General features: G+C 35.2%; 1 protein-coding gene and 1 pseudogene across 1 annotated transcript; both read left to right on the top strand.

Annotated features, from left to right (window-relative positions):
• Nucleotides 1–715: 715 nt before the first annotated feature.
• On the top strand, nucleotides 716–4,667 carry LOC113320097 (AUGMIN subunit 2-like). Its single transcript, XM_026568031.1, has 6 exons — nucleotides 716–1,055; nucleotides 1,768–1,893; nucleotides 2,109–2,213; nucleotides 3,029–3,097; nucleotides 3,747–3,860; nucleotides 4,043–4,667. Exons 1-6 carry the CDS (start codon nucleotides 933–935, stop codon nucleotides 4,391–4,393), a joined length of 888 nt encoding a protein of 295 aa, XP_026423816.1. The 5' UTR covers nucleotides 716–932; the 3' UTR covers nucleotides 4,394–4,667.
• A 310-nt stretch (nucleotides 4,668–4,977) lies between these two features.
• On the top strand, nucleotides 4,978–7,709 carry LOC113320098 (annotated as a pseudogene).
• The last annotated feature ends 18,698 nt before the right edge of the window (nucleotides 7,710–26,407 follow it).

Genomic DNA, 26,407 nt, shown 5'->3' with positions numbered 1-26,407 from the left:
AATTCTAACTCCCTTTATTTATTTCTGAAATTAGGGTTCTTATTTGGGGTGGTTAAGGGAGTAGTGGTTGGTTATAGGTGGTGATGGTAGTGGTGAGAAAATAGTTTTGACGGTGGTTGCAGAAGTGGTAATGTAATTCAACTCAGGGAAGCGCTACTTGTGAAGACTTCTACATTTTTTTTTGCTGGTGCATCTTACGGGATATGTAGATCTAAACAAATCTTTATATCCACACGTTTTCATGGACTCTAGATCACTATCCTAATATTTTCATAGAAATGTTTCACCGTATCATAATGGCCATCATCTGATAATCATTTTATCATGTTGGGAACAACATTTTTGTTGCTGAGATTTGAGAAATCCGTATGATTTGAAAAGAAAGATTTTGAACCAAATTTGGTTGTGAGACCAAAATACACTAAAATCTCTACTCTTTTGAGAGATTTTTTGTGAGACCAAAATACACTAAAAACTCCTTCAAACTCCCCAAAGAAACCAACTCCCTAATATTGTAGGGTTTTATGACTAACAGGGAGTTCAAGAGCTTTTTTTAAACTCCCCAACGACTAACAGGTGTTTTCTAGGGAGTTTAGGAGACTCCTATAAACTCCTCCACGACTAACGCGGATTTGGAGAGACTCCCTCAGGACTGGAGAAAATCCAAATACATTAAAATCTCTCGAACTCTCCCACGACTAACCCACGACTAACCCCCTGTAAATCATCATCCAAAATTAAAATTGGTGATAAACTAATTTCAAACCTATAAAGCTACAACCTTCAAATCAAAATTGGTTATTAATCAAAGGAAAAGCATCTTTGTTTAGAAATTTCAGTATTTCTAATCATTTGAAGTCGAGAGAGAGAAGAGAAGTGAGAGATGAGCGATCTTGCTGAATAAACCGTGAATTGGGTTAAAGAGAAAAGATATGTCAACGGGGAATGACTCAACATGGGTAGGAAGGAAACCAACAAGACGTCTTGGTGGTATGTCTGATGCATTATCAATCGCTGCTGATATTGGTTTCTCTGTACCTCCTCCTCCTGCTCAGGTACCACTAGTCTCAGTTTCTATTTTAGATCGAGAAATGGTTTATGTGGGCCTGCCCTTTAGCTTAGTTTATTCGTTACATCAGTATCATTTCTTTTTATGAACATTCACTGCAAATTTTTGGGTTTTGATTTCCTCTCGTATTACATGGTTCATACTCACATTGAACTGGTCTTGCAACATACGTGCACGCTCATCACACATGTTGGAAAACATTTCTGTTCTCGACAAGTTTTTGCTTCAAGTTCTAGGAATTTTGTTGCTCTAATTCTGCAGAGCCCCATTTGATTTAAATTGGAACTCATAAGATCAAATTGGGAAAGGGTGGAAATGAGGGTAAAACAAATGTACATTTGAGTACTCAAAATATTAATTTGCTTTTAAAGTGCAAAATTGGTGAATTATCGTAAGTGAATGGGAATTCGAGTGTGATTCCAGTTTCCTTGTACTTTAAGTGCAGTCTAAATGAGTGAAGAGTGGTCACAATTATGGATATGCATCCACCATTATATCAAGTATCAGCCTGTATCTTTATCCCGTTTAACTCCCAACCATTTGAGACCACAGCTGTATGGTCAATTAACTTGGTCTAGTTGGTCTTTGTACCTTGTAGTATTTGTATGTATCTAAAGAAAGTTCTGCTGTTGAATTTTGGTGGGATCTGTCCGGTCATCTGACTATCACCTATCCCTAACTTTGTCTATTCCATCTAGGAAGATCTACAGAGCTTGTCAGCTGCCACTGGTGAGAAGAGTGATGACTTGATAAAAGTCCTAAGGGAGCTTACAACTGTACAACGAAAAATAGCAGACTTGCAAGTGGAACTTCAAGGTCGAAAGGTATAAGACCTATGCACTATGCATTATGCACTATTCCTATTCTTATAGTTATTTCTTCTATGATTTTCTTTCCCATTCCTGGTCAAAATCAATTAGTTCCATTTGTCTGTTACATGGAGGTAACCTAGGTTCAGATGCTCTTTATGATATGCCTCTAACTAGTTGTTTGTGGGTTTCTAGGTCATCATTTAACCAGATATGTTTTTATTATTCAGGAAGATAAGAATGTGGCTTATCTTACACATGTGAGTGAAATGGAAAAGAAGTGTGAATCACTGTCAAGGATTACTGCTATATTAAAAGATGTTATTCAGAATAAGGTATGTAATTGCAAGAAATCTCTCTATAATTGCATGTAATCTTTGAAATGTTTAGAAGTTCCATTTTGAACTTGTATGTTCTCCTGGATAAGCTTTGGCTTCAAATGAAGGGCTTCTGGTATGTACTGGATATATTCTTGCGTTTGTTACTTACTCTTATTAAAGGGATGCTTCTGTCTCATAGGCTCAATGCTTGTAGAAGCTCAATATCACAGACTTAAAAATTTATGAGCAAGTTGTTTAGTTTGTCTTCGAGTCCAAGAACTCTAGTTTGTGTCAAATAGCTTGTTAAGGGTTCGATAGAAGTTTTAGTTGGTCATCCACGGGTGAAGCTTTATATTGTAACCCTTGAAATTCTAGAGTATTCCACTAGCTGAATGAGTTTCTCTATTGGCCTTCTGCGCTCCATCTGCGTCATGTAGCTTCAGTCAGCCATTCAAGTAAGTGATACAGTTTTATAATGTATCCATCTGTGTGAGAGTGCACCTCGAGAACCAGGTTTCTTTGTCAACACTCTTTTTGATACAAAATTAAGACTTAGATTCTCTTTGTAGTTGTTGTTTTGACACTAAATTTGAAATTGGATGGGAACTAAGGCTGGGTTCGTACAGCCTCTCGCTCCATCAATGTGTGCACTTATTGCTTTCACCTTAGAAGAAGTGTTATTCTCTATGATGGTCGTAAATTCTCAAGTGTAGATTGATATATCGGTATGGTTTCATATTGCATGGAATAGGGTCTTTTTCTTTCTTTTGGTCCCTTATGCTATTATACTTTCCAATCACGTGTCTAAGTTTGGTGCTTTCATATGGCAGGATCGCATCATTGCTCGACTACAGCAACCATATTCACTAGACTGCATTCCAGTAGAAACAGAGTTTCAGGTAAGGATGAAATTTTAAATGATGCAATCTGTCTTCTAGTTAATGTATTTACCCCCCATAAATTCTAGTTGACTTATTTACCCCCCATGAATATTAGTCTATTATAAATCCCAAATATCTGAATCGTACCACTCAGCACTGACCAGTTTTGATTTTGAATATATTTCGAGTTCATGCCAAACACTTGTCTGTATATAAAAATTTAATTAACTAACTTGCCATGTAAGTAGTTAAGCTAGATGTTTTCCTGTTTGGGAGCATTATTTAACTGCCCCTCATTTTTTTTCCTATGTAGAAATACTCTTGAGGGGTATGTTATATGTTTTAGTGTAGTTTCGTAGCATGAAACTTAACAAGCATTCTTGACGCATAAAAATGTCCACTCAGCCTCCGTTGGAGGTTAATTTACTTATGTGAACCAAAAACTAGACCCTAAAACTCAAATATTACCCCTTAGGGGTATTTTTGAAAATCCTGAAAGTGAGGGGTATTTATATGTACCCCTCTTTCGGGTAATTAAGCTTAAACTGTTGAAACCAGTCGGGGCAGAATGGGAAATCGTGTATCTTATCATAAATGACCACTGACTTGTAAACCGAGAAAGTCGGTACCAGGCATTAGAATTGACTTATTATCTGGGTTATTGCAGAAACAATTTTCAGAACTCTTGCACAAGGCTGCAAGCGATTATGGGGCGTTAACAGCATCTATTGCAGATTTCCAATGGAGCCAGAATTTCAGGGAGTCACCATCAGTCTGGGGGGTACATTTTCCACTAGTTTGACATTTTCCAGTTCAGGATCAATTGCTTTCAATCACTCGTCCCATTTAACAACCAATCATGAATCTGATTTGGAACCTTAATCAACTTGATGAGTAAATAAGTTTGCTAGCTTCAGCAATGGCCTAACTTTTTATTACATTCTGTTGGATTGCTTGATACAGGAAATGCTCCGACCAATTCCTGTCGCTTTAGCATCATGTACACGATTTTCCGAAGCTATGTCAGCAATGAGGGAAACCTTTTCAACGCTTCAAAATCTGCGAGTGGGTCATTCGTCATACTCCTCACCGACCACACCGCCAAAGGATATTTTCAAAGGGGGATTAGGTCACTCAGACTGCGTAACTCCGCTACCTTGGAGAGAGGAACCGACCTTGAATGACTTGGTTATGAGAAGCCAAAGGAGACAAGAAGACGAGGGCAGTGAATTAAGTGAGCCTTCTCAAGTTGATAGTTTGAGCCAAAGGAGGTTATCCTGGCCTACGTCAGTCAAGAAAAGTGGTGGTCTGTGATTGTGTAAAATCCTCGTCTTTCAAGAATCCCATTTGTACCAAAAAAAGGAGCCCAAGAAAGAGGAAATGAGTGTCATGTTTAGGATTTTCCTAAACATGAAGTGTGTATATGACATATTTGTGCCAAACATCATCCATCTCCCTTCTTGGTCTCCTGAGTCTTTCCGTGTCTCTTATCTGCCATTAATTTTGTACTTTTACATTCTTGTGAGAGCTATCGCTGTTAACAGGTGCGATTGATAAGAAATACAATTCTGCATAGGCCTTCATGTCACTTGTATTTGAATACCTCACCTTAGCATTTGTATTCCTTACGAATTAAGCAAAACCACCATACCTAATTCTTTCTGTTTCTTTTTTTCATTGACAACTGAAATCCTTCTCTCTTTGACGTGTCTTTTCAAGAAAACTGTTATGAAGTTCAACGGTATGTAGTTGTAATTGTAAATTCTTTATTACTTGGTCTTGTTAAAATTCGAATACTAAAGTGCTCTATCATAATATTATTATAAATTTCTTTTATTCGTATTGGTTTTTCAGGTTGATTTTTTTTGCAGATAATTCAATTAGTTTGTGCGGTGCTCAACAAAATCACAATGGGGACTGGTGAAACCCATCAATGTTTCTTCCCTCTAACAAGTTTGCAAATTGGGTAAGTGAAGTTTCAAACATAAAGATAAATTCAAGGATGATTTTTTGTTTTTTGTTTATCGAATTTTTTCATGGAATTAAACCATAATTGAAAATGTGATTTCATCTTGGTTATGGCATTCATTGCAAAGTTATGATCCTTGGACTCAGAGTTGGTAGTTATGGGATTATGAAGGTACTAATGGGGGTTGAATTTAGTGATATCTTTGAGATTACATGAATATTAGGATTGATCTTCAGAGATAAACCCTTTACAAGAAAATTGTTTGGTGGGCCACTGTTAGTTTTTTATATAAATTTATGTCATGTTGTGCAGGGATTTGCAATCATATCGATCATCTATGCCTTTTTTTTTGGCTTGTAAGAGTAACAAATTGTTTATTTTGGTGGATAATCGGCCTTGGTTGATAGACTTGGATTCCCGGGTGGCGCAGCTATGGCACTTGATGATCACCAAGGTGAGAAGTTGTCTTTCTATTGTCAAGTTAATAGCTTAAAAGATGATGTTCGACATTACAACATCCATTTGGATACCCTGCAGTCCAGGTTGTACATTTTCTTCCTCATTCTGAAATATTCTATATATTTGATTGTTAGGCATCATTTTTGTGGCTTTAGCGACTGACAGTTCTCCACGCAATAAATCCAGGTCAAGTTTTCTACGATGCTGATGAAGATTTCCCAATTGGGGATGGTGAAACTGCATGTAGTGGTGACGAGGGCATGGCAGATAAACACGATAGTAGCGTTCCTTGCAACTTCTCTGAATATCCTGCAGGTATGGAGTATAAGAGTTTGTTGCAAATGGAGTCTATGAAAGGATACTACGGAGTTCCTTATTTTAGAGGTGAAAATGGCGCATTTTCTGAGGATACTGTTATGAAATTTTTGGGACACCCAAGATATTCAGAAAATGTGGCTTCTGCACAACTGAAGCTCAAAATATTGTTGAACCTGCCCATTACAAAGATGTCTTGATTTTGTTTAGGTTCAACGACCATACCCTTCCGTTAAGCTGAGAGATATTATTATGCATAGCCTATGACTACTTACGCTGTTAGAGGCGGGGCTTACATCTTGGGTTATTTTTCTGCAATCATACCCATTATTTTGTCATCTATATCGGCCTTGGATGTGCCCTCTAGTTAGGGCATTACATGTGCTGATCTCAATAGTCACTTTTCTGATTGGATTTTATGATCTGTACAAGAATGTCCCTGTTCTAAAGGGAACCGCGTCACGTCTTTGTGGACCTCTTTGTGACTGGATAGAAACTTGGGAGATGATATCCAATATAAAGTACTTGGGGACAATGCTTTTTCTGCATAACTTTATAATGTAACTCCCCTGCATTTTTAGTGTTATTTGACGTTGTGTATGACCCTTTCTGTCCCCCAGCATCATCCGTCATATGGCCAATATGTGTAGCACTCTACGAAATACTATGTGTTCCCCTTCGCATGGTTCTTGCATTTGCAAATTTCTCAGCTAGTGCATTCTCCTCTACATTTGAAGTGCTGAGAGAGATTTGGTTGTCTGTTAGTTGTATGATCCAGTTAGCATCAGCTTCAGAGTCCACAATAAATACCTATTAAGTTTCAATGTGGCGTTCTCTTTGGAACGACCTTTTATTGCAGGTTTCCTTCTCCACTTACTTTACATGACAGAAATTTACTTGATTATTTGTCATATTTTAATCATACTTCCTTTCTTGCAGATTTTTCGTGCAACAAAAAGTATTATACACGGATTTGCTGTCTTCTTTGCAGCCTGCAGCAAACATCGTCTAAGGTATTTTTACGAGTACATATACCTGACCTTATGTGCATACTTTATCTTTCTATGTTACTTCGTATCTAACTTATGTGTCCCACAAGTAGACATGCAAAAGATCCAACTGTTGAACTTATCGAACTGATCATTTAAGTTTCCTGAATTGCCTGGAGTATGTGTGGAATGAAGGGTTGATCATGGATATTTTTTCTTTCATATGTTCTGTTCTTTGCATAAGAGTTTTAGCTAAGATACCTCACATCTTTGTTGAAAATGGTTGCATGCAGCATTTATAATCATACACAATCCCACCTTTCCGCCACAACGTGTTCCCAAGAATCTGGCAATTGCAGCAGAAAAGTAGAATTGAAAATGTTGCATGTTTCATTCTTTGTGCCTTGGTGTATTTACTAATTCTAATTTCATACATGCAATATCATCAATTATTAGTTTTATTTAGTTATAAACCTCGTTGGTCAATGTTTGCAGTTCATGATGAATACAATCGGAATACAGCAGAAAAGCTCATGATGAATAGGTGTTGGATGGATGTTATTTTTCTTCAGTTCGAGTTTCCGATGGAAATGGCAGTGATAATGCAACTTAAGTGTACATAATGAGAAGCTAACAGGATTATATAGATACAAATACAGCGCATTTATCAATTCAAACAGGATATTTTTCTAAAGACAACTAAGATACAGGGATTGATGGTGGATGAGTAGACGCAAACCTTCACAAACTTCTTCACAGCTCTTTCAACCCTTCTTTTCATCCTTTACTTCTTTTCATTTCTAGAAGACATTTTAACCTGAAACCAGATTATTTTTTTACGTTATAACGGCCGTTACGAGTATGTAATCGACTAGTTTTGCAAAAGAATTTTTTTTCTTTCCGGAACTAAATATTTTGAAATATTAAAATTCAGAAATAAATTTATTCCACTGAAGTCTTTAAATTTGTAGTAATGACGTTATTTAAAACTATCTTCCGCCCATCAATAACGGTTGGATACAAATATCTTATCGTATTTCTTAGAGCATCTCCCACGGAAGGTTAATTTTTTCCTATTGACACATATGATTTTTAAACCCCCGTTTATAAAGAAAAAAAAAACATCTCCAACGGTAGGTCTTACGAAGTAGGAAGAATGGCAAAATAAATTTAGGACTTCAAGAAAGTGCTAACTACACTTTCGGAAGCACTTCTATGCAGTCTTATTTACAGGGTCCACACAGATAGTAAATTTAGGACCTCAAACCTAAAAAAACTATCTCCAGCGGTAGAGATTTTAATCCATTGTATTTCATATGTGGATAATTTTTAAAGAATTTAAAAGAGTTTTAGAAACTGAAAATTCAAATTATGAATGGAATACGTCCGCCAAAATAGAACTTCTCACTAGAATTCCTAACCAAGAAATACATGATAAGATTAAAAAATTAAAATCATGGATAAAATATGCCCGTCAAAACAGAATTCTGCTAGATTTTTTTTTTTTTGACTCAAAAAAGGCTAATTTTATTAAGAGGACCACTCCATCACTAAGAAATTAATGAAAATGGATTAAAAAGAATACAAAGACAACTTAAAGGCAATTGTCACCAAAAGAAAAAGAAGGAAGAAAAACAATCTGAAACCAATACTGCCTAATGAATTATAGCTTCCCAGTTTTGTAACACCATATTCAGAGTGATTCCCTCAAATATGTTTGTGCCTACATACCAATTGTATATGAAAGTCTTCACACTATCCTTCAAGTTATCCAATGAGTTATACTTGCCATTGAATACTCTTGCATTCCTCTCTAACCATATTGCCCACCAAATTGCAAATGGAATTATATCCCATATTTTACTTCTCAAATTTAGATTTCTTCCCTTCTTCCTCCTCCATTCCCAAATAGTATTTCTTACATCATGCTAAAACACCCATTGTAACCCATAACCCTCCAAAAAGTAGTTCCATAACTCTCTTGTTTTTTCACAATGCAGAAACAGATGATTATTTGTTTCAGCACCCTTCTTACACAATAAGCATCCATACATTAAAAGATTTTCTCAAACAGTTCATTGTTAGTGCAGCATTATAGCAAAGTGACCAAACAAAAAAGCTTACCTTTTGTGGAATTTTTGGGTTCCAAACACACTTGTAAGGAACGATCAGCAATCCATCATCCTCAAGAGATTTGTAGCACTCCTTAACTGAAAACCTTTTTGTCCCATTCTGCCAAACTCTGTGATCACTACCAGTTCCACATGTGAAAGTAGATAACATGTCCAATAGATGTGCAATATCTTCAATTTCAGACTCCTTCAAGCACCTGCAAAAAGAAAAATCCCAACCATTCACATTGCTGATATTTAACATTTCCTGTATAGTATCATCCTGTACTCTGCTTAGTTTGAAAAGATTTGGAAACATGGATTTTATAGATTGTCCATTCAACCAAACATCTTTCCAGAAAAGGCATCTATCTCCACTCTGCACTTGGATGTTCATATTTTGCTCCACATGGTCCTTGCATTTTAAAATTCCACTCCAAAGGCTCTTACCAACTGAGTTGCTTGTTGTATTAGGGAGAAAAGCCTTCTCATTACCTCCAAATTTGTTGTGAATTATCCTCCTCCATAGTGCTTTTTCCTGATTTCCATACCTCCAAATCCATTTGGCATGTAATGACTTGTTCATTAATTTTATTTTCTTGATTCCTGCTCCACCACCTTCTTTTGGCAAGTTAACTTTTGTCCAACTAACCCATCCTTTCCTAAGTTTCTTCTTGATAGATCCCCAAAGAAACTGTCTCATAATCCTGTCCATTTGTTTCTCAACTGAAGCTGGAATTTGAAAGAGAGATAAGTAATATACTGGCAAACTGGAAAGAACATTTTGAACCAACATTAACCTTCCACCCTTAGAAAGATATTTCCTTTTCCACATACTCAATTTATTATGAAAATTTTGAAGAATAACATCCCACACTCCCACTGCCTTTGACTTACTCCCTAAAGGAATGCCCAAATATTTCTTAGGGAAAGAAGTAATTGAACACCCAAAAATGACAACACCTTCCATTGCATTGACTGCATCACCCACTGGCACCAAAGCACTCTTCTGGAAGTTAACCCTTAATCTAGAAACTAGCTCGAAACCCAATAACACATTCTTAAGATTATTTACTTGCCCACAGCTATCATCTAAGAAGATAATTAGATCATCTGGAAATTGCAGATGATTAATCTCAAAAGCTTCACTAGATGGCTTGAAACCAGAAAGTAAGTTTAAAGCTGCAGCTCTTTTTATCATTAAAGATAACACCTCCACAATAATAATAAACAAGAAAGGAGATAAAGGATCTCCCTGTTTTAATCATTTTGTACTTCTGAATAAAGGTGAAGCTGTGCCATTGATAGCCATTGAAAATCTTGTATTGGACAGACACTGTTTTATCCAATTCCTCCATACATTACCAAATCCAAACCTGGATAAAGTGTAATCAAGACAACCAAAATTCACATTGTCAAAAGCTTTTTGTAAGTCCACTTTCACTATCAAACCAGGCTTGCCTTCTCTTTCTCTTGAATCAATCAACTCAGAAGCAATGAGAATTCCATCACTGATCTGTCTAGAGTCCACAAATGCACATTGAAACTCAGAAATAATTGAAGGAAGAACTTGTTTCAATATGTCAGTTAGTAATTTTTAAATAATTATATAAATTCCCCCAATAATACTAATAGGCCTGGAAGAATGCATAGATACAACACCATCACATTTAGGTATCAAGATAATATTAGCGCAATTGAGCCTCCAGTCAATGTAACCAGAGTGCTCAAATTCTTTCACAACTGCCATCAGCTCCAATTTGATTATATCCCACAATGCCTTGAAGAATTCTATTGTGAAACCATCTGGACCAGGTGATTTGTTTCTACCAAAATTCCAAATGACATTCTTTACTTCAGCCTCATCAAAAGGTTTTTCCAACCTAATAGCTTCAATAACACTTAAACTTGGCATTTGAAGATCATCAAAACCTGGTCTATTCAACACATCTTCTTTGAAAAGATCCACATAGAAATTTTTTTCCTCCTCATTGATCTTCTCCTTGTCATGACTAATTTCTTCATTGATAATAAGAGAGTTTATTGCATTTGTCTTCTGTCTGTATGAAGCATTCTTATGGAAAAATCTAGAATTTGTTTCACCATCCATCAACCACTGCCCTTTTGCTCTTGAGAACCACTTCCTTGAGAGATTTAAAGAAGCTTTTTTGTGATTAATTCTAGCCAACTCTGTAGCTGCATAATCCTCATTATTTAAGGTATTGATCTCCTCAAGACTATCATACACATCAATAAGAGTTTCAAACTTGTCAACCTCTTTTTGTAAAGAACCAAAAGTTTCTCTACCCCATTTCTTTATAAAGAACTTAAGACCCTGTAATTTTTTAGCTAAAATAAAGCTAGGACTTCCACAAAAAGTCAGATTATCCCACCATATTTTCATGTGTTCTAAAACTTCAGGGTGATCCAGATAGTAATTCTCAAACTTAAAACAAGGCTTAGAAGAAGTACCCGCATTGTAGTCGAGCATAATAGGAGCATAATCTGAAATATGCATCCTTAATTTGTACTGAACTAAAGCCAAACATTTGTCTTCCCAATCAGTTGTGAAAAAAAATCTTTCCATCCTTACCAGAATTGGGGGATTTTGGGAGTTTTTCCAAGTATAACTTCCACCTGCCATCGGAATATCCACCAAATTGTTTGCATTAATAAAACTTCTAACATTTCTCCTGTTAGTCAGGCATCCACCAACTCTATTTCTCTCTGATTGATATAGCACATCATTCCAATCTCCACCTATAAGCCAAGGCCCCTCCATAAGCAATCTTACATCTTGAATCTCTTGCCAGAAATGATCATAATCTTTCGGATCCGTTACGCCATATATAGAAGTAAAAATCCAACTGAAGTTGTCAGTCACATTTCGAAACCTCAATGAAACTGAAAAAGCCCCTAATAAGCTCTCTTCCATAACCACAACTGAAGGGTTCCACATAACTAATATGCCACCCGAACTACCTTCTGAAGGAAGTAGAATTGAATCATAACCATTATTACCCCATAATCTTCTCAGTACTGCATCCTCAATGAATTCCTTTTTAGTTTCCTGTATCGAGACTATAGTAGACTTATTTCTCCGTATTGCATTGCGAATTGCAGTTATTTTGAGGTCATCACCTAAGCCTCTGATGTTCCATGAGACGATTTTATGATCCATTTAACTCTCTGGAATTCCCTTGATTAGTAGAAGAAGATGAAACATTTGGAGAAGAACCCCCAAACTCTAATCACTCAGTGTTCCTCTTGCTTCTTCTGGTTCCCAATCTTCATCTCCGGAATCGTCATAGAACTTATCTAATCCACCAAACTCATAGCTTTCCCTACGATTCACCAAATCCGCCTTTTTTAACTTGATTAACATATCTCTACACAGTACTTTTGAGAAATTATTTTCACAATCAATCCCCAAGTTTTTGTAGAAATTAATTTGTTGTTCAACCAAGTTATCCATCTCTTTTGTTTGATAAAGCAAAGTTGGTGAAGAAGTTAATAGCAATGAATTAGAACTAGCCGTTAGAGTAGACAACACATTTGAATTTGAATTCGGTTGCGCAAAATTTGATGAAGCTTTATCCAACGGTGATGATGAAACCATAATCTGAGTTGTTTTTAAACTCGAGGAATTACTTGATGGATTAGTAGCAGATGGGTATGAAATTCCGCTAGAATTTATAACCAACAAATATATGATAAGATCAAAATTGATCTTTTATTTCCTATGAAAACCCTAGGTTTACCGGAAGAATAACACCGAAGCAAAATTATTTCTTCTAGAAAAAAAAAGCATAAGTAAGTTTGTGTAAAGCTTTGAACTACTATCTATATGTTACTCCACTTATTTTCTTGTTTCTCTGTTGTTTACCTTTTGATTTTGGTTCCTTGAAAAAAAAGCTTTTTTTTTTATCAACTTCCCTAATATTGTGAATGTTTAAATGGTAGAGTATTTTGATTGTTGGTCTAGGGTATACTTTCCCTACTGCACCACATCAATGGGTTCTATTTTTATGAGCATTATTTTTTTACTTTTTTCTTTACTATAAATGTTTGATGATAACAATACTCTGGTTGTTCGTCTAGGATTTTCTATTCCTACTGCACCACTTCAGTTAGTTCTCTTCTATGAGAAAGTCCTCCTTAAGTTATGGTGTTTGCTTTTGATAAGAAAATAGTTTTCTAGGTGTTAAAATCTCTCTTTGTTTTTGAGTATGTATCATAAATATGATTGTAAATGTCTATTCAATATTATCTTAATTTTGCAGAAGAAAAAAATATGTAAATCATGGAAACATGCGATATAATCAAGAAAATAATCCTTCGCTTGTATTCAAGCATGATTATGAAGCTTTTTTCAGTTTGGAGAAGATTTGTGAAATTTTAATTACAATTTCCTAGTAACATGTTATGTACTGAGTTCATTTTTGTAGTTTGTTATTGATGCCAAGATATGAAAATCAATTGCTTTATATGTAACTTTTTTTTTTGCCGGTTGATTTATAAATATTGCAATGGAGTTCGGGAATCAGAATGCAACCCAAGAATATCAGTCACAAAATCCTGAAAACCATGTTACGGCTGCACCTCCTAACCTAGAGCGCCAAATTCCTTTGCATTCATGAAATCTAGCCATATAAATGCCTCACAACTCCTCCACAACCACTGATATGGCTTAATCAACCAAGATGTTCCTAATCTTTTTGGCATGAGGATTGTTTTACCCCTACACTCACTGCTTTCAAGCAGCCTGGAATTAAAAAAACAAAACAAAACAAAACATCCCATCAAACCAGAAAAAGCATATGAGCCAACAAGCTAACCGCTGCAATTGGTCTATGGAAGAAGACATTGCTCTAACTAAGGCATGATATATGTAACCATATAAAAATAGTAGGAAATAAACAATCAAGTGGAACCATTTGGAAGCATTTTCTTGAGGCGTATAAAAAAATATTACTGATTATGAAAATCTGGGATGGAATAGCTTAAAGTGTCACTGGAAAACCATATAGGCGTCTGTTTCAAGATTCCATGGATTTTACGAAGGTATAAAGAGAGCTCCTGCAAGTGGAAATCAAACTTCTGATGTGGTAAGTTTCTTTTAGTATCTAGTGTTTCAATAAATTCAAATATTTTCCATACAAATGTGAATAAGTTTCTATTCCTAATCTAAGTATATATGTGTGCTTAAACGAGAAGCAAAGTTTTTGTACGAGGGAATAAAAGGATCTGCGTTCAAGTTCGAGCATTGTTGGGAGATTATGAGAGAGAGAGATAGAGTCTGAAATGGTGTTCCCTACAACTCGCAAACCATCATCAATGAAAATGAAGGTAAATGATAAGAGATTGGTTGATACCCTAGATAATGAAGAGAAAAAAAGTCATGTTGATGGTCGCAGAACTGAATACGACAACGATGATGAGCGTCCGCTGGGAATAAAATAAGAAAAGAATGCATGATCAAAAGGTTGTGGTAGGTATGTTATGTAGCTTTTAAAGTACTCTTGAAAAACAACACTTTGAGAGTTGGCAAAGTTTGGAGATGAAAGAAAAGATGTTAAGCAGGGATTTGGAGTTGACGGAAAGATCTTGTAAGTTGAAAAAATAAGCTGATAAAAGAAAAGTAAGGGATTAAAAGAGAAGATAACAACGTATTATGGACACATATATGAATAACCTTTGTTAGAACACTGCTCGGTCAAACTCACAATCGTTGCTATCTCAAGCTTGTTTGTCAAGTTTAGTTGATCAAAACTATATACTTGATTTCTAGTTTACTTATAGCTATGTCTCGGATTAGGATAAAAGTGTGTAGTTGAGAATTATACTTCACGGTGTTCACCAATTGAAGAAGAAGATCTACTGAAGAGCTTGGAGGAACTTCATCAACAAAAGGTATGTTGAGACCAAAAATTATTTATCACTCGAAAGTCTATTCTATTTTATCTTCTAATGATACCAAGTCGTATATATATATAGACTTTGCATTATACACATTTGAAATTTCGAGCCGAGTTTATCTCGTTTATATATTTCTCGAAATACGTATTGGAAGCTTTTTAGCTTTAGCTAAACTTCATCATCGATCTACTTGACGAGTTTAATTGTAAACAATTCATTTGTTGGAAACTAAATATTAATTCAAGATGATCATGTGAAAATTACCTTGAACATCTTACATGATTTGTGTGAGACAATCATTTGATGTTAACTTGGGAAGTTTCGTATTGATCAATTAATCACTTGAAAATTACTTGAAGCTAGTGGTATGTGTAAGATTATCATTGTTGTCTTGTAAGGATGTTTCAATTCTTAAATGAGAGTTTTAGAACTACTAATAAGGTTTGGATATAACACAATATGCGTACTCAGTACGCGAGCTGTGAAGTTCTAGTTCAGGTCCGGAACTCTTGTTTGTGAACGAGTTTACCTGTGAAAGGTCCAGAACTGTGGTTTGCGAAATTTTAATCACAAATAATTGTATTGATGCCGATCTACACAACTAATCAATCTAATCTACCATAAGGATAATTATAGTTGGATCCTCTATACCGAAACAAGTATTATGCATACCAAAGATTATGAACCCCAAATCAGAAATCTTCAATATCTTCTTTGTCTTTAAATCTTTTTAGATCTTCAATAAACACCTGCACACAACAACTTGCATCTCTTGCGATCAATCACGCACGGAATGGAGTCTGTTAACAATGGATTATCACAAGACGTCTTTAGATCTACAAACAATCTAAATATCCCTGTCGAAACTTCGATCTAGTTTGAGTGAATCTTATATCAGAAGAGAAGATTCTCAAGCATAAACAAACTAGGTGCAATCAAACTTCAACCATTGTTAGTCAATCAAATCAATCGAAAACACAAGATAAACCGCAATTATCTAATTTCCCACCAACGGTACTAATAGAGCTTCTCAATCCCAAAGAAAACTTTAAACTGAGCGGTCGTAAGAGATTTCGCCTAATTAGGTTACTATCCTCTCCGAATAGGCGGCTTCACCAGTAACAACACAACCGAGGAAGTTTGCTGTCTCGAAGGATTAGTTTTCCAGAAATGCAAACTTCAAGTATTTATAGACAAGGAAGTTTGGACACCAAGGAATTTCCAAAACCTAAAATATTCTAAATATATGCAATATATTTCAAATTCGGTTTCCATAATTCCTGGAAATGCTCTGTCCAAAATATTGAAGGAAAATCTCTTTGGAAAATCTTCAACTAGTAAATGCACATTACTAATTCTCATTTTCCTAAAATAAAATTAAAAACCTTAAACAAAAGATTCTTAACTTATTTATCTTTCGATCCAGGATTTTCTTCCTTTAGCTATTAAGGAATAACTTTGAACAATAAAAGATAAACATTACTGCACATGTTCAAATTATGTCGACATCCTTACTTTGTAAATCCTCTTTCATACTTACAACCTTGAAACCGATTTGACACACTTCCAAACAAGTTTAGAATTGGTTCATCTGACTTTCAAGAACTATGTGATTGATCGAGAACACTCAATCACAAATCATGGGTTTAACGGTTCTACCAAAACAAGTTTCGGTTCTACCTCCACGTGAGTATTATGCATAGTCACACTGGATTTCCAAAATTTGGTTGACTAGGTACTAGGATCGGTTCCACACATATATATGGTATCAAACTTGTATGTGTTGCACATGTCCATAGGATCGGTTTCCCTTTCTGCTAAAAACTTGTTGCACCTCATACGAGGATCGATTCCCCTTTGTGATGTGTTGTACCTCTTACCAGGATCGGTTCCCCTTTACCCAGAGTCGGTCATACAAAAAATCACAAACTCGATCATACCATCTCAGGTGATTCCTTAAGATCGGTTTCACTAATAAAAGTCATACCAATACATAAGTCAGGCCTTTGTGAATAGTTTTACCAAGAACACAAACAAGTCATGAGCGGTTATACTAATCACACATATTGGTTGTTCACAAGATATGCAATGAATAACAATACCAATAACGCCTGACGGTTTCCTTTTCGATTCACAAAACAAGTTCATGAACTTACTTCCTTAAAACACATGTAAAAACATTGTTTCCTAGGATGAAATCCTCACCTCATACTCGTACATAAGCACAATAGCATTGAAACGATTATGTCGATGTCTTATCTACAAAGTTTAATGGTTAAGTAATAAACCTCGTATTGTATTCCTTAATACTATGTCTATCTAGAGTGTTCGTGCTTCGTAGTTTTGTTTTCAATATGCACGACTTGGAAGATACGTTAGGGAATGAAACAGTTCAAGTCAAATATCACTAACCTCAAGTGGAAGGATGATGTTGTCGTTGTAGATTCTTACTTCTTCACTTCTTCAAGTCTTCGCAGTACTTGTAATGTTTCATATCCTAATACTTTCAAGCTAACCTATACGAAGTTGACTCTAGTACATAATCAAGTGACTCTTAAAATGAGTTTTGATTCACTAAAATATGACAACAAAACTTGACATACCAACGGTTGGTTCAACCGATCTATGCTTGAACAATCTCCCCCTTTGTCAATTTTAGTGACAAAACTCTTACATCATATGGATAAACAAATTGCAAGAATTCATTACACATACACTTGATTCCCGAATTCAACAACACAATAACCTGTATACATTCAATCCTTAAATGCCGCTATTGAATTATAATAACAAAGAATATTACTCCCCCTAAAGGTAAGATAGGTAGATTTTATCAATCCGCACGTCTTTGTTAGTCCTTTGTAATGGTATGTTATTCCCCCTTAGTCTATGATTTCACTCTTTCGTTAGATAAACTTTTAAGCACAATTTTCCTTTCCCCTAGTGATACCAATCAATATAAACTCAATACCAGTATCACTTGTTTACTCCATATATTTCTCCCCCTTTTTGTCATAAAATGACAAAGAAACGAAAAAATAAAGGACAAACCGAAAGGATCTTACGAATCTCAAAATAGACTTGCAAACCTATAGAGTTAAGCATGAGGGTTCCACACACCATTTTTGATAACCAATATCAAAACCGAAACTACAAAGTAATTTGTTTTGATATATTATCAAGGAAACAATTTCCCGAAGCAATTTTCCCTAATAGTTTAGCAAGCCAAAAATCAACTAAGCACCTTAGTCCCTTTGCTAAACCGATTGTACAAATAAAACCGCTTTGTTCGATAAGACCAAAATAAAGATAACTCTATTTTTCTCATCAGGTTCTAATTATCCATATAACTTAGACCTTTCACTTTTTAAACAAGACAAGTACTAGGTTAGTTAACTAGTATTTCTTGTTAAGGCATTCAATTAGACTTGAATAACCGAAACCTCCACTTTGAATAGTCTAACTAAGATCAGAATTAACTTAGTTTCTCTTATCCAGAATCGAATTGGACTAAACAATCCATCCCGTAAACCTTTTCTTTCATTAAGCCATAAATAATTCATAAAAACCAAAATAAATCAACTTGCATAATTATTCACCTGAACCGGAAGCAATTGAAACAACATAAACATTAAAGCACCGCAATTGCACCGAAATTTTGTAAGCCTAAAAAATTAATACCACACAATAAAGCAAGGTACCGATAGTTTTTCTTAACCGGAAACAATTGAATCACACACACATCCATACACACATCATGGAATAAAACATCAATTGTACCGAAATTTTGTTAAGAAAAAGCAATAAATATATGAAATAAAAACCAGGTTTTCTTAAACAGGAAAACAATCAACTAACAAAATTGTTATCTCAAATTCCGCATCCTCTTCTCCAATATATTTGCCTATTCTTCCAGGGAGAATTGATATCGAAATATCATTATGTTGTCATCCTTATGCAAAACAAAAGAATAACAACAACCAATCTTTACCAGAGAAAGGTTGAAAACCGGTTGTTAGAGAATTGCTCGGTCAAACTCGCATGGATTGCTATCTCAAGCATGTTTTTCAATGTTAGTAATAAAAACTATAAGTCTTGATTTCTAGTCTACTATAGCTAAGGTCTCGGACTAGGATAGAAAGTGTAGTTGAGCTCAAGAACTCCATGGCGATCATCATACAAGACGAAGGACTACTCAAGGAACTGGTGGATGTTCATCGACTAAAAGGTATGTGGAGACTTGAACTTATCTATCAAAAGTCTATCTACTCTATATCCTATCTTGAGACAAAAGTCGTTTTGCTATATAAACTTAGATTATACACATTTGCTATTTCAAGCCGAGTTTATCTCGCCTGTCTTTTTCTCGAAATATGTGACGGTAAGCTTTCACTTTAGCCGAATTCATCTTTACCTAGTGACGAAATTCATGTTATGTTTCAGTCATTCTGAAAATTGCTCTGACGAAAAATGGTTTGTGAATAACAACTATATAACGTCCTCTGAGAATGTTTCAATGATTGAAATGAGAGTTTAGATTATATAACCATTGATGGATATAGGCATTGTTGTGGAAACACATATATGTATAAGTATTTATTCCTTGAACCAAATTTTGCGAACTTTGTTGATCAAGAGAACCGGAAGTTTGCAAAGTTTGCAAACTCAGTCCGTGAATTGGGGGAAGTTCTCGACCCGAGAATATCTGCTGGAGTTTGAGCAGCAAACTCAATCCGCGAACTGACGATAATTCTCGACCCGAGAATATCTGCTAGAGTTTGAAAACTCTTTCCGGGAACTTAAGTCCGCGAACCCAGTCCGCGAACTTGAGTAGGTTATATCTAAAAACGATTGTTTGTGAACTTGTTCATATTGACCGAGAAATGCTAATTGCAAACCATGGGTATATAGTTCATGAACCGATTCGAGTGAATCAAATAGTTTTTGCTTCAATTGTGTCTTGTGTAATACCTAAGATTTCCTTTCAATTGAACAACTCTCTAACTAGTTCATTTGAGTCATTTGGACTAGTTATGGTGAAGAAAAAGATGGTTGATATGAAAGTGATCATATGGCTAACCATTTGGTTAACTATTGTTGAACCAACAAATGTTCATGTTTGGGTATGGTTACATAAATCCAAATTAGTACATTTCATTTGTGTGTAACAAGCTAGGTTTTCGATCTAACGGTTGAAATATATTATCTTGAATCTAATCAGGTTCTTATCTAATGGTGAATATTGAATGCTTTGTTACTAAGCTAACATTAATTGCAAACCCTGATTTAAAAGACTCTATAAGGGAGAACTCTAGAAACTAGGAAAATTAATCCCCACACCTTATGTGTGGTACTAGTTGTGCTAAGCTAGAGTCGATTCTCCTTTAACCTCTGGTTTTCTTTTCTCAAACCAGGTTAAGGACTTAAAGACTTCATTGGGATTGTGAAGCCAGACCGATACTACTTTCGTGTAGTTGTGTGATCTGATCTTGCATATTCTATCGTACGAGTACAATTGTAATAATTGGCTTGAGATTTGTATCTCCGATAGGCAAGATAAAAAGTAATCACAAACATCTTCGTCTCATCGTTTGTGATTCCACAATATCTTTTTGTGTTGCGTCGATTAAGACTATTATGAGGTGATTGATAATACTAGGTTGTTCTTCGGGAATATAAGTCCGGGTTATCGATTGGTTCCTTTTCACCTTGATTTATCAAAAGACGGAACAAAACTCTTGGGTATTTCTGTGGGAGACAGATTTATTCAATCCTATAGACTTTTCTGTGTGATACAAATTTGTTTATCAAGTCTTCGACTTTGGGTCGTAACAACTCTTAGTTGTGGGTGAGATCAGCAAAGGGAATCAAGTGCGTAGTATCTTGCTGGGATCAGAGACGTAGGAGCATAACTGTACCTTGGATCAGTGTGAGATTGGTTGGGGTTCAACTACAGTCCATACCGAAGTTAGTTGGAGTAGGCTAGTGTCTGTAGCGGCTTAATACAGTGTGTGTTCAATCTGGACTACGTCCCTGGGTTTTTCTGCATTTGTGGTTTCCTCGTTAACAAAATTCTGGTGTCTGTGTTATTTCTATTCTGCATTATATTTTGTTATATAATTGAAATATCACAGGTTGTGCGTTGTTCAATTAATTAGAATATCCGACCTTTTGGTTGTTGATTTAAATTGATTGACACTTGGATGTTGGTATTTGGTACCATCCAAGTTATCTCTCTAGTATTTTATAAAGTCTCGCAGATTTCTATTTGCTTGAGTATAGATCAAATCGAGAGATCGAGATATAAACTCTTTGATATGATTTTTATCTAGATTGAGTCTGACTGTCTATTTGGTTCTCTAGAAAGTATATTAGAGCTTGTCCATACAGATTGCTAAGAGAAATATTGGGTGTGGTTTCTATACTCCCGCTTTTTCACCGGTTTTTAACTATTGCAAGCAAAAGTTGAAAACCCCCGAAACACATATGCTTTTATGCTAAACCAAAACCGATTCAACATATTGTGACCTTTTCACATATTGTTTCTATCAGAACCCCTCATGATTCTTTGATAAAGCCTACGAACATGGGCTAGAACTTAATCCTGCTAAATCAAAAAGTCACCCAAAACATAAGGGTTCACAACATTATGAGATCGAATAGTAAGGTAATAAAACCGAAATCAAACATACCATAAACATACATAGCAATAATAGAGCATTCAAGCACAGGCTATGTAAATCAAAAACTATCACAAGAAAAATTATAAATCAAATAATTTTATTCATAATAATAAGATAGTTTTATTCATAATAGAACTAATACAATCATTGAAAGAAATCAAAAATTGATGTCTATTTCCTTTTACAACTCAGTCCTTCATATTAGTGCTAAATGAAGGCGGATTACTACTTTCAGTCTTCAGCTTGTGAATTTCTTCAAGTAGAAAACCTTGTTGCTTGACCAGAACTTCTTGCAGGTGAGAGATTTTTGTGAAGGATTCTGCAAGAGCATGTAATTCTGTCTTTGATTGAACACAAAACTGTGTCAATGCTTCAATACACTGGTCTTTCCTCAGCGTATTCTATCTTTCCTTCTTGCTAAGTGAATCTCCCTTTTTGATTTTACTCTTAATATCAAGAGAAGATCCAGACTTAATCTTAAGTTGATCTTTCTGATCTAGCATCTTGCCAAAAGAAGATGTTGGATCCAGACTCATGGTTCGGACAAAGAATGACCAAAGAAGGAGAAGGATCTTTTTATTATTTTCATACTTCCGAAAATATAATATTCCTACAAATACGAATATATCAAATGTTTTCAAATAATAGATTTTATTCCCATAATCTACACATAAATGCCTTGATTTTCCTTCTTCCTCACTCAATTCGGCAAACAAGGTGAGGAAAGAATTCTAATACCGATCAAGTTATATTAGTATGAGATCTTCTCTCATTATGGGGTTTTGAACAACCAAGTGTCCTTGATCTAGTATCGTATGCGAAATTCTCTTCTTGTTACCTCGAACTAGCGAAGTATCTTGAGATTGACTTGGGTTCCATCAAATCTTGGTGGTATGTTAATTGAAGTCGATTCATGAGAACTCGAGTTCATTTTTATAGGTTGGATCGCACCAATCACAGATTGTTAGATCTTTTCGTGTTTTCCTGCTCTGATACCAATTGAAAAGGCGAGGGTACCCAAATATACCTCAAGTTAAAACTTTTCCTACCTATAAGTCCTTTCTCTGAAAGTGATCGTCTATGGACTGATTCGAGACAATACAACTAATCGGTTCACACTTCGTGTGATCGTCTACGGATACGAGATCGAGACAATACAACAACAAAGTATGTTTACTTTATAAGAGGTTCGGACTTAACCAAACACAATAGGATTACTATCAAGTAAAATAAGAATTAACGTTTGTGTAATTTACTTTAAATTATAATAACAACAATTATAATTGCGGAAAATAAAAGTAAATGACACAACAAGATTTTGTTAATGAGGAAACCGCAAATGCAGAAAAACCTCGGGACCTTGTCCAGAATTAAATACTCTCAGGATTAAGCCGCTATACAAAATCAAACCAACTTCGTATAGTTGAGACCAAGCAAGTAAACCTATAGTTCACCTAGTTCCGTCTGTATTCTCACGCCTCCAACTTATGAATAAGTCACGTACTTGGAACAATTCCTTTGGTTCGTATTCCAAACAGTAAAGGAACAACAAATATGTTTGGTAGCAACTCTTTTCAACCAAGTGATATGAGTTCGACAAAGGCTCTCCTGTTTATCTTAATAAACTCCTTCATAAGGTTCTTAGATCAATCTTATTCTCAACTACCAAAGGTAATTTTTAAGATTTTGCGATGAATACTTTTAATCACAAAGAATTGTATTGATGCCGATCTACACAACTAATCAATCTAATCTACCACAAGGATAAACGGATTATAGTTGGATCCTCTATACCGAAACAAGTATCGTGCACACCAAAGATTATGAACCCAAAATCATAAATCTTCAGTATCTTCTTTGGCTTCAAATCTTCTTAGATCTTCAATAAACATGCGCACAACAACTTGAATCTCTTGTGATGAATCACGCACAGAAAGGAGTCTGTTAACAATGGATTATCACAAGACATCTTTAGATCTACAAACAGTCTAAAGATCCCTGTCAAAACTTTGATCTAGTTTGAGTGAATCTTATATCAGAAGAGAAGATTCTCAAGCATAAACAAACAAGGTGCAATCAAAGTTCAACCACCGCTAGTCAATCAAATCAATCGAAAACACAAGATAAACCACAATTATCTAGTTTCCCACCAACGGTACTAATAGAGCTTCTCAATACCAAAGAAGACTTTAAAATGAACGGTCGTAAGAGATTTCGCCTAATTAGGTTACTCTCCTCTCCGAATAGGCGACTTCACCAGTAACAACACAACCGAGGAAGTTTGCTGTCACGAAGGATTAGTTTTCCAGAAATGCAAACTTCAAGTATTTATAAACAAGGAATTTTGGACACCAAGGAATTTCCAAAAACGAAAATATTCTCAGGATATGCAATATATTCCAAATTCGGTTTCCATAATTCCTGGAAATACTCTGTCCAAAATATTGACCGAAAATCTCTTTGGAAAATCTTCAACTAGTAAATGCACATTACTAATTCTCATTTTCCTAAAATAAAATTAAAAACCTTAAATAAAAGATTCTTAACTTATTTATCTTTCGATCTGGGATTTTCTTCCTTTAGCTATTAAGGAATAACTTTGAACAATAAAAGATAAACATTATTGCACGTGTTCAAAGTATGTCGACATCCTTAGTTTGTAAGTCCTCTTTCATACTTACAACCTTGAAACCGATTTGCCACACTTCCAAACAAGTTTAGAATTAGTTCATCTGACTTTCAAGAACTATGTGATTGATCGAGAACACTCAATCACAAATCATGGTTTAACGGTTCTACCAAAACAAGTTTCGGTTCTACCTCCACGTGAGTATTATGCATAGTTACACTGGCTTTCCAAAATTCGGTTGACTAGGTACTAGGATCAGTTCCACACATATATATGGTATCAAACTTGTATGTGTTGCACATGTCCATAGGATCGGTTCCCCTTTGCCTAAAAACGTGTTGCACATGTCCATAGGATCGGTTCCCCTTTCTGCTAAAAACTTGATGCACCTCATACGAGGATCGATTCCTCTTTGTGATGTGTTGTACCTCTTACTAGGATCGGTTCCCCTTTACCCAGAGTCGGTCATACACAAAATCACAAACTCGATCATACTATCTCAGGTGATTGCTTAAGATCGGTTTCACTAATAAAAGTCACACCAATACATAAGTCAGGCCTTTGTGAATAGATTTACCAAGAACAAAAACAAGTCATGAGAGGTTATACTAATCACACATATTGGTTGTTCACAAGATATGCAATGAATAACAATACCAATAACGCCTGGAGATTTCCTTTTCGATTCACAAAACAAGTTCATGAATTTACTTCCTTAAAACACATGTAAAAACATTGTTTCCTAGGATGAAATACTCACCTCATACCCAACATAATCACAATATCATTCAAACGATTATGTGGATGTCTTATCTACAAAGTTTAATGGTTAAACAATAAACCTCGTATTGTATTCCTTAATACTATGTCTATATAGAGTGTTCATGCTTCGCAGTTTTGTTTTCAATATGCACGACTTGAAAGATACGTTAGGGAATGAAACAGTTCAAGTCAAATATCACTAACCTCAAGTGGAAGGATGATGTTGTCGTTGTAGCTTCTTCACTTCTTCAAGTCTTCACAATACTTGTAATGTCTCATATCCTAATACTTTCAAGCTAACCTATACGAAGTTGACTCTAGTACATAATCAAGCGACTCTTAAAATGAGTTTTGATTCACTAAAATATGAAAATCAAACTTGACATACCAACGCTTGGTGGGTTCAACCGAGCTGTGCTCTAACATTATGAACCCAGGTTCGTTTGCGAACTCAGTTTGCAAACTAAAGTACTTGGAACTTTAATAAAATAAGGTATATGCGAACTTGTTTTAAAAATCATGGAATTATGTTCATGAATTGGTTCTTGTATAAGTACTTTTTACAAATACAAACCAAACCGAATATGTTTCAATTTTTTCATGGATATTTCTACGAGATAGTGAACATTTGAATTACTCTCTTAAAACATAATTAGATTCATTTGATTGTCTATCATGATTGATTGATCATCATATTTGATCTAGAATTGTTAGATGAATATGGCTAAACTAAAAGTGTTCATATGGATAACTTTGGTTAACTGTTATTGAGCCAACTGGTTATACACGTTTAGGTACGGTTCATCCATATCTAAATATAAGTATATTTAATTTGTATGTATCAAGATAATACCATCTAACGGTGGATATTTATTGCTTATTTTCTAAGCAGACTTAGCTTGAATCTTAAATTAGGAGTTTATCTAACAGTTAATATTAATGGCTTTGTTACTAAGCTATCTTAGCTTTGATTGTAAGCAACCCTGATTTGAAAGACTATATAAGGGAAAACTCTAGCATATGGGAAACCTAATCCCGACAATCTCGTGTGTCCTAGTTGCAAACTAGAGTCGATTCTCCATTAACCTAGGTTTTCCAAAACCATTATTAGGTTAACGACTTGAAGACTTCATTTGGGATTCGTCAAGCCAGATCCAGCTATTTTCTTTGTAGTTGCGTATTCTGATCTTACTGTTTATATCATATTGAGTTTAATCTTCTCTAAGGTTTTCCCGGGATTTATCTATGATAGGTATAAAAGTAATCACAACAGTTCTTCGTCTCGGACTCTTGTGATTTAGCAATAACTTCTTCTGTTAATCAGTCAGGTTATTGTGAGGTGACTATTATTTCTGGGCTGCTCTTCGGGAGCATAAGACCGGATTATTAGTTGAGTTTTCTGTACACCTTGATTTTTATCTTAAGACGGAAACAACAATCAGAATAGACTTATATGTGGGAGACAGATTTGTTTATAATTCTTCGAATTTGG

Source organism: Papaver somniferum, chromosome 11 (genome assembly GCF_003573695.1).
Source record: "Papaver somniferum cultivar HN1 chromosome 11, ASM357369v1, whole genome shotgun sequence".
NCBI lineage: Eukaryota > Viridiplantae > Streptophyta > Magnoliopsida > Ranunculales > Papaveraceae > Papaver > Papaver somniferum.
The sequence above is the reverse complement of the archived record's forward strand: the minus strand, read 5'-3'. Positions and strand labels throughout refer to the sequence as shown.

Excerpts from the sequence above, each read along its gene's own strand:
- LOC113320097 (XM_026568031.1), top strand. The coding sequence starts at position 933 with ATGTCAACGGGGAATGACTCAACATGGGTAGGAAGGAAACCAACAAGA. Across the intron at positions 2,214-3,028 it reads AAGATGTTATTCAGAATAAG|GATCGCATCATTGCTCGACT; the intron begins GTATGTAATTGC and ends TTCATATGGCAG. Across the intron at positions 3,098-3,746 it reads CAGTAGAAACAGAGTTTCAG|AAACAATTTTCAGAACTCTT; the intron begins GTAAGGATGAAA and ends GGGTTATTGCAG.